Raw genomic sequence first — 10,495 nt, forward strand, 5'->3', positions numbered from 1 at the left:
AACATGAAAAACTTTCGTAGGACGTATTTTCTTGTAAAGTTCATATTTACTGAGATATCGCACTTTGACGCACTAATGAGCAACCCTGTATAATGCATTCAAATTTGAATGCACAGAATTTTCGTGAAAAAAGTGCGTGCTTTTCCAGATGGGTGAAAAATCAATTTTGCTTATATTTAATACTAGATTGTCTATACACTTAAAAATGTAATACACTTGAAGAGTGCCCGACCGCTAACCGTATCGCAGGTACAGTACAGCTCAGGTAAGGGCCGACCCTAAAACCGGAAAAACCCATAGCCCGACTAGAGCCAGCCAATCGCAAGTAGACAGCAAATATCACAATAAAATGGGGATTTCCAAGTTCCAAGAGTGTAAGAGCTCAATCTGCTCTCGAATAAATTATGCGAATTACATTTGATTTTAAAAAATATCGTGGGCTTATAGCTAAAACTAACCAGGTCTAAAATATAAATTTTGGGTAGATGCACTTTTAAACCGAGCCGAAAATTATCTGAGAATCCTTTTGGAAACTTGGATATTTTTGTGTGGCCTTAAGGGACCGTCAGTTTTGAAGACAAATTTATAAATTTTTTAAATTATTTGGCCACTATTGGTCAACCAAACACAAGGACGGAATTTTGGACTTAGTCACTTTTAGCTTTAAGCCGACGATATGTGGTCCATGTATTTATGTATCTTCAAAGTTTGAATTCAAAATTAGAGTTGAAAACTTGGAGGAAATGATCGAATTTGATAAAAGTCTACCAATTTATCGGATATTATAAGAACCACAATGTGGAAAAAATTGTAAAAGCCGCGTTTCATTGTGACTGGAAAAGCGAAAAATGTAGTTCATTTAAAGTTTGGCAATATAACTTCTGCAAATAGTTTTAAATTTTATTTGTTTACTATATTTGTAAGACACTAGAATTTTCCGGAAAGCTAATTCGTCTACGTCTACTTAACTGGACCGATCACCTGTTACAACACTAGCAGCGAATGGATATCTTCAAACAGGCATTTAATCAATTATTTGGCTTGTTTTTTAAATTTTAACCATTTTATTATCCAAAATCCTTGCACGTTGTAATAAGCCTGAGATTATCCGCAAAGAGAGAGTCTGTGTAGTCATTTAGGACATAACAAATAAAAACAACAAATTTTTTGAATAGTCCGGGCCACATCTTCCTGGAATATCCAAAAAAGCGATGGTTTTGCCAACGTCTCGAAAGGTTTTTCCATGTTTGGATTTGTCACCAGCGAAATTTCGAGCGAAGATTTGGTGAATTTTTGTGGTATCATTCGATGAATCTGTTCAAAAAACGGTTAAAGCGCAGCTTTCTTAATGATTTAGTCGAATTTTCGCAGATGAAGAAATAGTGATCGGAATTTTTGTTTAATTTTCAACAGATTTAGCCCGATAATTATCGAATCACTGAAAAAATCTAATTTTTTTCAAATGCACACTAACTCAATGCTTCAATTAATTGATTTTTTAAACTATCGATTATTTATTAATGCAACAGCATTTTAAGAAAAGACTTGGGCATGAAACGCATTTTGCCTTCAATGCCATGATTTGTCGACCACGTGTTATCAGAACATTCAGCTTTTTTTTATGTTAACTATTTAATTAAGAAACGTCTGAATGATGTATCGTACAAACATTTTATAAGGTTGGCGTGGAAATTGTGAATTTGAATAGATACATGCAAACGGCCACATTGAAGCGTCAGTGAAAATATTTTCAAATTGGTGTTGCCGATTGTTCGAACCCAAAATCCCTCATTTGAAAAATGTCAACAATAATTGAAAAACCGCAAAATGAAACTAAAAAGTTAAACACGAGTTTCAATGCGAAAAGAACTTAATATTGTTTCGGTTATTTGAGTAGCTGAAGTTGTAATTCCAGAACTAAAAATTGGGGTTTTCGTACTGTAAAGTCGCAGATCGAGATCTTCCCTAGGAAAATTGATCAGAGAAAGAAGTGATAATTTTAAAATTAAACAACTTAGTTTCTCCTGTGATATTTCACTGCTTATAGATTGCATTATCAGAAAACGCTTATTATTTCTCTAAAAAAACACAAACAGAAAAAAAAAAATATTTTCCAGATACGAGAAAAATGTATCTTACTTGTATTTAAAACTTGATTGTCATAATGTTTAAGAAACGTAATATATTTGAAGAACGTCCGGCCGGTAATCGTATCGTAGGTGCAGCTCAGGTAAGGACCGACCCTAAAGCGGGAAAAACCCACGGTCCAACTTGAGCCAACTCCAAGCATGTAATAAAAGTATCAATAAAATGGGGATTTCCAAATGTACAGTGTAACCCCTTCATCTGCTATCAAATAAATTTATCAAAATACGTTTATGAATTTAAAAAATGTACCTAGGTAATGTAAATAAGTATATTTAAATTAATAAGTAAAATATAAAGATTCGGAAAGGGATAATGAAGCGTAGATAAAAAAAACCCACGTTTTTGTAAAAATTGTTCTCAAAAATGCATCTTTTTAGGCCTAAAATATTGCAAACTATTATGGATTTTCATAAAAATCACAACGTGGGTAAAAATCCGAAATCCGACTGTTAAAACCTTTACACGTTATAATAAGCCTGAGATTTCTTGAAACAGAGTCCATGTAGTCCATTCGAATGTTAGAAATAAAAACAGCAAATAATATTTATGTAGAGTCCAGACCACGTCCGCCTGGAATATCCAGAAAGCGGTCGTTTTGTCAACGGCTCGAAGGGTTTTTCCATGGTTGCAGTTATCACCAGCGAAATTTCCATTACATCACATACGACGTATACTTTTTTAGTTGGAGAATGGCACGTAAGGTGGGAAAAGGGCATTTTTTCAAATAATGCAACCAAACGTGGAATTGCTGGAGTTTGTGTGAAATTTTATCAATTTAAAAAGCGAGGTTTTTGTTTAGTTACACAGTTTTCTAGTACCATCTATTCTAACTACATTAAGACTGAAAACGGAAGATTTTCAAAAAAAAATAGCAGGCAACATAATGAAATTGTGCCCAACACCTGACTATGAATCCTACTATAGACCAATACCAAAAATACTAGAACTTACCAGAATCGTTGCTACAAGAAAACTAACATTAGTTGCACAAAATATTTACACAGTTTCATTGGCTCCTTGTGCTGCACCACTGAATGTTGAAGTTGTTGATATTCCTAACTAAACTAACGGAATTTTTCTTAAATTTATAACTGGTTGTTCCAGCCGCGTTCCATTCGCCACATATTAAAATCCCTGGCGAGTGTTTCTTGGGCCGCATACGGGAACACATTTCCTGGAACATTGCGGTAGCCCGGATTTTCCCTTGATGATGTAGATAAAACATGGTGCAAAAAATCGATGTATAAAGCTGCCAGCTTTAGAGTTTGGAGTTTGCACAATTTGTCCGAAGGTAGCGTCGGGATGCTCTTACGCAAACTAGCAAAGGCCCCGTTCACACTCTGAGTTCTTTGCCTTTCCTTCACGTTGGCCAGTATTCGGTGATTTTGGATTTCCTCGAAGTTTTGCGGGACTTTTTGTCGATTTTTTGACTTCCCATTGGTTGAGTTTTCATCGTCCCAATCCACGCTTTTTTGCTTTCGCTCTTGGATGCGGGTTTCTAGCAGTTGAGGCTCATCAACAGGCTTTTGCTTAATGTACATACCCTGATCCTGAAGATACCGTGAATCTAGATGCATTTGCTGGTCGTGACTGTAAGACCCATTCTGGTAATCCACAAAATGCTTATCCAGGTTTGGCCCATAGGGGGACTGAGTTGGGGAAGCACGATGGGACCGGAAAACATTCAAAGCACTTTTGGTCTCGCCCAAATTCGGGGCGATTGTAGGCAGACATTTTTCATTTGAGGTCCTCAAAGCCGCCCATTTTTTTGATGAGTACTGATCGTAAACGCATGAAGAGGCCGGCGACCAATGTTCCTTATGATTCTGAAACATTTCAGCCATAAACCTTAAATCTCAATTCAATGCACCCTTTTACTGAAATTTGGCCAAATCGAGGCCTGTGAACGCTTCCGTGAGAATCCCAATATATTTCTGGGTTTTTCCCAAAGTAGAAGTGGTCAAATTCCACCTGAGCGTATCTGTGCATAGAAAAACAATCAATAAATAACCTGCTAAAAGATATTGAAGCAAGTTCTGAAAAGACGGATATATTTGTTCCATTGGGTTTTGTCACCTTCTTCCGTGCCATCCTAATCGAAAACAGATGTGGACCAATAGGTAGGTATTCAAGGTAGTTGGAAAAACCCGCCCTAGAGCGTGTAACTAAAGCCAGATGTGGGGATGAAATGTTTCGTAGGAGCGACTGTTATTCCAAAATCAGAAAAATGGCCATTTTTCATTCACAGTCAATAGCATAATGTCCAAGAACTGTTTAGAACTAAAGACACAACGGGGATAAGACTAACGCTGTTAGATGGCATTTATTCGTTTTCTATGGCCAAAAAGTACTTTGATATCCGAGGCTGAGTAATCAGAGAATAAATTATTTTCAAAGCTTTACATCTTTGCAGGATATTTTTATATGGGCAAACAAACTAACAAATAATTGTTCGTTTAAAAATTAACTTAAAAGCTCGAAAGAATTGTTGTAATCACCATCAGAGTTCAACGTTATCCAATTATTTTTATTTAATCAAACAATTTCAACACCAAACCAACACGATCTTCCTATGCCTAGTAGTTGATTACTGGAATATCATAATTCTTCTTAACGGTCTCAAAGTTCTGTTCTGGCATGGCGTCTCCTCAAGTTACAAAAGATTCAGCGGTGGCACTAAAACAAAAATAAACTGGCAGAAAATTATTTACTTCACTTTTTCGGTTTTCCATTTATCAGACGTTTTACGACTGGTTTTTATGGTGCACGGAAGTTCATAAAACTCATACTTATGTGACATTCGAAATTTAAGATCAACGGTAAGAAATTGTTCTTTTGTTGCTGCAGCAGCAGGATGATTTTTAAAAATTAACCATTTTCAATGGATTGTACTGACTTTCCAAAGTAGATGTTTATAATGCGAAATTTCTTACAGAGTAATGTCGGCTAATGTTCACTAAAAGCATCTTCCAATAAATTGAGGATATTAAAAGATCAGCTAGAGGTAATTGAAGGCCACAATTTCTACATTATTTGGTGCTAATCGTCTAAACAATATTAACTATTCAGTAGAACAATTAATTGTTATGAAAATTTTTATTAGACAAGAATAGTCCAGAAGAACTATATGTAACAATCATACGTACCCTTTCAGATATCTTATATCTAAGCCGAAGAAGCATCACTTATCTTTTTTGAATTTTGATTTTAAGCAACATTAAATCTGCCGGTTCAATGTTCTATCGTCTGTTTTGATTTGCCAATTTGATATTTTTATATACATTTCTAGTGTAAAGAAATAACTCAACATTTGCTAGAAAAGCAACAGAAAGACTTTCGAATGAAAAGAAAATAGTTTGGGAAAAACTTTCAAATGTAAGCGAGATATAAGAGCGGTTTTAATGACAAGCATTAAAACTTAACTAAAGTAGTTAAAGTAAACTAAAGTATAGAACTGATAATAGGGCTCAAAGTTAAATAAAAGAGACAGAAAAAAGAACACTTTTTGTTGATTTCTAATTCAATTCTACATCAATCAGACACGGAATTTTCAAATTAGTCAGTGCATTCATCAACCAAGCACCTGGTAGTGACGACTTGTCGGTAATAAGCCGAAGAATCCTTTGCAGTTCTGGGCCTGTCTGGATCGGAAAATTCGACATGGTACAAACCAAGTTGAATTCTGGAAAACCACATTAGCATTAAGTCTAGTTGTGGTTATAAAAGATGGAAATTACGTACGTATATCCGTACTGCCACTCAAAATCATCAGTTAGAGCCCAAGCCATGTATCCAGTGAGATTGACGTCGTCCAAGTATAGAGCGTCCAGAAGGTTGCTGAGGTAGAGCTGAACGTGTAAATAAGAGTTAGAGTGCAACCCGAAACTGAGAATTTCTAGTACCTTGTAGTATCTTCCACGCGTTTCTAAATCATGGATAACAGTTCCATCATCATGGTATCCATTTTCAGTTACCATAATTTCCGGGTGTCCATAAGTGTCGCTGATCCATTTCACCAGCTTTCGCGCTCCCCATGGCACAACCTGGATCAATAACGCAAGAATTTACGCAACAAATCAATAATCCTGCCACCTGCCTTGAACCAATCTGTGATGGTTTTCTCCCAATCATCTGGCTGATACACATTAACTCCGATATCCAGATCCCTGGTTGGTTGTAGATGAACTATCTCAGGTTCAGGGATAGCCTAAGAAGATCCTCGCATAAACATATGGTTTGTACCAATAACTGGGTGAATATACCTGGGCTACTGATGAAGTGTAGATATTAACAGTCATGAAATCCACCGTTCCTTTGATGATCTGCTGTTCTTCTTCGGTGAAAGATGGCAAACGGGATGAACTGAATCCCTCCAGCTCTGATCGCATTGCAATGCGCTCTTTCATTACATCTGGATAGTCTCCGAAGACGATTGGATGGGCAAACCAACCGTACTATGAGGAAGTTAAATGTAGAAATAATAAGTATTGTTAATGTAGAAAATATAGGTAGGAGGATTTTAAATAACGTACAGTAAAAAGAAGGTAGCGTTCAGCAGCTTCGATGTCTTCCTCACTGTCCGATGCAGGTTCAAACCAGTTGCTGTCTACTACCATGGTGACTCTACCTACATTTTTTGATTATTTCTTAAAGTACGTGGACAGACACAATTGAAACACATTTAATTTATTGTTAGGTCAACGCATATTTAAATAGTAGCGTTGTGAGCTAATTAGCAATGTTTGGTACCGTTTTGGGTTTCCCTGAATTCCTCATCGTACATCCTGTAGGCTTTACCATGAGCGATGATCAAATTATGTCCACATTGATAATTCTTTACTCCTGGATCCACCACGTTGGGGGCTAAAATCCCGATGCCATACCTAAAACACCGACCAAATTAAGATTTGCCCAAACCCCCTTCTATCGCCTTACCCTTGTTCGCAAGTCTGCTTGGGCTCATTAAACGTAATCCATTCCTTGACATCGTCCCCAAAAGTTTGGAACAAAAACCTGGCATAATCCACAAACCACGTCTGTATTTCTGGATTAATAAACCCGCCTAGATCTTCCAAGGCTGTGGGCAGATCCCAATGGTGCATGGTCACTAAAGGCTCAATACCATTTTCCTTTAGAGCAGCAATCAGGTTCTTGTAATACTCCACACCGGCCAAGTTCGGTTCGTTTGCAAAGCCTTTGAACCACAAAAAGAGGACTAAAATGGGGGTGAACATCTAAGTTATCACCAACCATTTGGAAGCACCCGGGACCAAGCAATGGAAAATCGGTAAGTGCTGACTCCTAGTCCTTTGAGCAGTTCCACATCTTCAGCCCATTTGTGGTACGAATCGGAGGCAATATCGCCAGTAGCATTGGCATTTTTCTCTGGATAGAGGTGCGTGGATCGATCCCAGATATTTTCTCCCTTGCCATCCGCATCCCAACCACCTTCAATCTGGTAGGCGGCAGAAGCTGTGCCAAACTTGAAATCAGCCGGAAATCTCCTCGTGTTTACTACGTAATCATCTTCAACTCGAGCGCTAGATATGGAAGATAAACAAGGAAATTCAGATAGTTTTCAGATCGATTTTAAAAAAAATATTTTGAACCAATTTACTCCAATTGATTGTTAATGGCTGGAAGCTTTACGCAACTATTTATCCTTTGAATAAGGAACTTGCTTAAGTAAATTTATTAAATCCTGTCTTCAAACAACGCGTTTTCTCTAAGGCAACATTAAGTTAAGGAAATTGTAGCTCTAGCTGTAGGAAATCATGCTCAATTTATTACTTTTACTCTAAAACTTTTGCTCAAAAAAGTATGGTTCAGCTATTCCAGCTTTTTCTTTGTGTACATATATGTATTTATTTTATGTCGATGAAAGGCCAGAATGGTGTTATGTAAGATACTAAAGTTTTTTCAGACAATTTCGATACGATTTCCAATTTTCTGCTTACCTTAGGACACATGAAACAGTCAGCAACAAGATTAGGAGCTTCATGTTCAAAGTATGTTACCTCAAACGGTAGACACTCAACAACTATATAAATGCTTGATTTTGATGTAAATTTCAACAATATCATCCACTCAAGTGGGAATTTCGATAAGATTAAACCTCTTTGCCGAATTGAGAGCTGTTGAGAACAATTGTTACTTGAGGAAACTGATAAGCACTCTATGGTTTCAAAATTACATTATTTGCAACTATATGGATTGTAACTTATTTTAGTTGCTTTTATCATTTTCAGACCAAATTTATTCTTATCAAATACTTGCGCCAAAATAAAATATTTCCCGACTCGTTTGCAATTTCGATTTCTCTTTAACTCCCGCTCGGGCTTAATTTTTCAACGGTTTTGTTTTCCTAAAACCCTTATTTTCTTTCGACTTTCGATCATCCCTTAAACTTTCAAAATTTAGCTTCCATGTTAGAAGTTTGAGCAAAACAGGAAGTTAGGAGCTTTTCAAACAAAGTGGGGTTGAGTGAAAATGTTCATTTCTGGGCCACCGTTCCAAGGCGCTAAAAATCAGGATCCAGTTTGAATGGAATGAAAACTTCAGCGTTTAGAGACTCAAGTATCTACTACAGATTGTGAAAATATCAGGTTGCTACTTATCGTATGTTAACAGTTATGAATTTTTGAAGCCGAGTGCGGTTGAATTAAAAGGCACAATTCTGGTCCACAATTTTACCAAGGCACCAAAAATCAGAACACAAGATTCATTGAATGAAAACTTTAGAATTTGAGACTCAGTTATCTTCTATAGAGCGTGAAACTACCAAAATTTAACTTGCTCGGTGTTAACAGTTAAGTACTTTACAACAGAGAGCGGTTGATTCAAAATTCTTATTTATTGGCCCCAAATTTACCAAGGCACCAAAGTTCTGAACTAGGGGTGAAATGAATGAAAATTTTACGATTTTTTGACCGAGGCTTCTTTTATCGACTGTGAATGTATCATGTTGCTACTTGCTCTATAGTAATATGTAGTTGTATTTTTCCCAGCAGAGTGCGATTAAATGAAAACGCTAATTTCTGGGCGTCCGTTTTTCCAAAGCGCTGAAAATCATGATTCGGCTTAAACTAAATGAGAATTTCACAAGCTTGATACTCAAGTATTTTCTACAGACTGGGAAAATATCAAGTTTCTACTTGCCCGATGTGAACGGTGCGGACGTTTTCAAATAGAGTGCGGTTGTGTGAATAGGCTCATTTCTACGCCACCGTTTTTCCAAAGCGCCAAAAATCAAGATTCGAGGGGAATTGAATGAAAACTTCACAATTTTTGGACCCGGGTTTCTCCTATAGCCTGTGAAAATACCAACGATCTACAGGCTTTACTTTGATAGTTACGATTTTTGCGCATTGTTTTTTGAAATTGCGCATCTTTAACTCAACATTTACTAAGCAGCAAAAGCAGCAACGTTAATTAATTTTTGAGAATAGTAAGACTAAAATATTGTCTACTAATCATCAAAGTTTCACTTTGCTACTTAGTCGACCTTAGAAGTTAACAATTTATCAATCAGAAAGTGCACTTGACTGGAATCGCTCATTTCTGGAGCACCATTTACCAAATCTTCAAAAATCAGTATTGGGGCGATTTTCATTAAATTTTCACAGTTTTAAGACTGTAGTTTGGCGTACAACGTGCGGAAGTTCAATTTTGTTACTTGCTTCGGTTTAGAAATTACGAATTTTTCAACCAAAGGGCTGCACTTCACCGCAAACGCAAAATGTTAAGCGGCTAAACAGCTGTTTTCTAAGCCGTCGAAAGTTAGAATACCAGTGCGATTTTAATAAACTTTTCAGTTTTCAGACTAAAATGTTTCCTACAGTTCGTAAAAATTTCATCTTGATGAACTTTGGTTCAGAATCTAAAAACCCTTGAAATAATAGACAATTGAATAAAGTTATGAAATAAATCTGCTTTTACTGAAGCGAAAACCAAAAACAAACAATTTTTAGTCAAAAATATTTTTTAGTGGTTTGCCGCTCATTGTATGCACCAAAGCTTTTTTATAGACGCCGCAAACAATTAAATGCGACAATATCAAGAAATGGGTCTTCGGTTCAGCCTCTTCTCACCGTAACGAATTTTAGTCCCTAATTAAAATGAACATCAGTTTCCTGTTGACGTTCATTAGTGCCGGAATGAAAGTTATACCGTATCCCTTATTCTTGTGGCCCTAAGATATTAACAACCATTTTCGTTTCGTTTTATTTTTAAATGTCACTATTAATCTGGGGTGGGCGAGCCATCAATAAGCATTCTTCATTAGCAGCACCCAGTCAGAGATATATTCAGTTGTATGTTCAGATAGTTGGTGCAATAAATAAAATTC

At 36.6% G+C, this 10,495-nt stretch overlaps 1 protein-coding gene and 1 long non-coding RNA gene across 2 annotated transcripts in view; both read right to left on the reverse strand.

Moving 5' to 3' along the window:
• Positions 1 to 3,230, reverse strand: part of LOC109535784 — a 4,707-nt gene extending 1,477 nt beyond the window's left edge. Inside the window, exon 1 of the long non-coding RNA XR_002171757.1 lies at positions 3,100 to 3,230. This is a non-coding gene — a long non-coding RNA (uncharacterized LOC109535784). The remainder of the gene's footprint in view (positions 1 to 3,099) is intronic.
• A 2,409-nt stretch (positions 3,231 to 5,639) lies between these two features.
• LOC109535783 (myrosinase 1) lies at positions 5,640 to 8,205 on the reverse strand. The gene is made up of 10 exons (XM_019901785.2): positions 8,106 to 8,205; positions 7,399 to 7,688; positions 7,084 to 7,342; positions 6,898 to 7,031; positions 6,681 to 6,775; positions 6,411 to 6,602; positions 6,245 to 6,355; positions 6,051 to 6,191; positions 5,890 to 5,996; positions 5,640 to 5,830 (listed from the first exon to the last, which is right to left on the reverse strand). The coding sequence occupies exons 1-10, from the start codon at positions 8,147 to 8,149 to the stop codon at positions 5,704 to 5,706; spliced, it is 1,500 nt and encodes a 499-aa protein (XP_019757344.1). The 5' UTR covers positions 8,150 to 8,205; the 3' UTR covers positions 5,640 to 5,703.
• Positions 8,206 to 10,495: the final 2,290 nt, after the last annotated feature.

This window comes from Dendroctonus ponderosae, unplaced genomic scaffold, assembly GCF_020466585.1.
Source record: "Dendroctonus ponderosae isolate FM_Combo_2020 unplaced genomic scaffold, Dpon_F_20191213v2 Dpon_F_20191213_3, whole genome shotgun sequence".
Classification (NCBI taxonomy): Eukaryota; Metazoa; Arthropoda; class Insecta; order Coleoptera; family Curculionidae; genus Dendroctonus; species Dendroctonus ponderosae.

Bases quoted from the DNA above. Each gene is read 5' to 3' on its own strand.
- LOC109535783 (XM_019901785.2), bottom strand. From the start codon at position 8,149: ATGAAGCTCCTAATCTTGTTGCTGACTGTTTCATGTGTCCTAAG. The intron at 7,343-7,398 runs GTTGGTGATAAC...TGTGGTTCAAAG, and splicing joins GTCCCGGGTGCTTCCAAATG to GCTTTGCAAACGAACCGAAC. The intron at 7,032-7,083 runs GTAAGGCGATAG...TCGGTGTTTTAG, and splicing joins AAGCAGACTTGCGAACAAGG to GTATGGCATCGGGATTTTAG.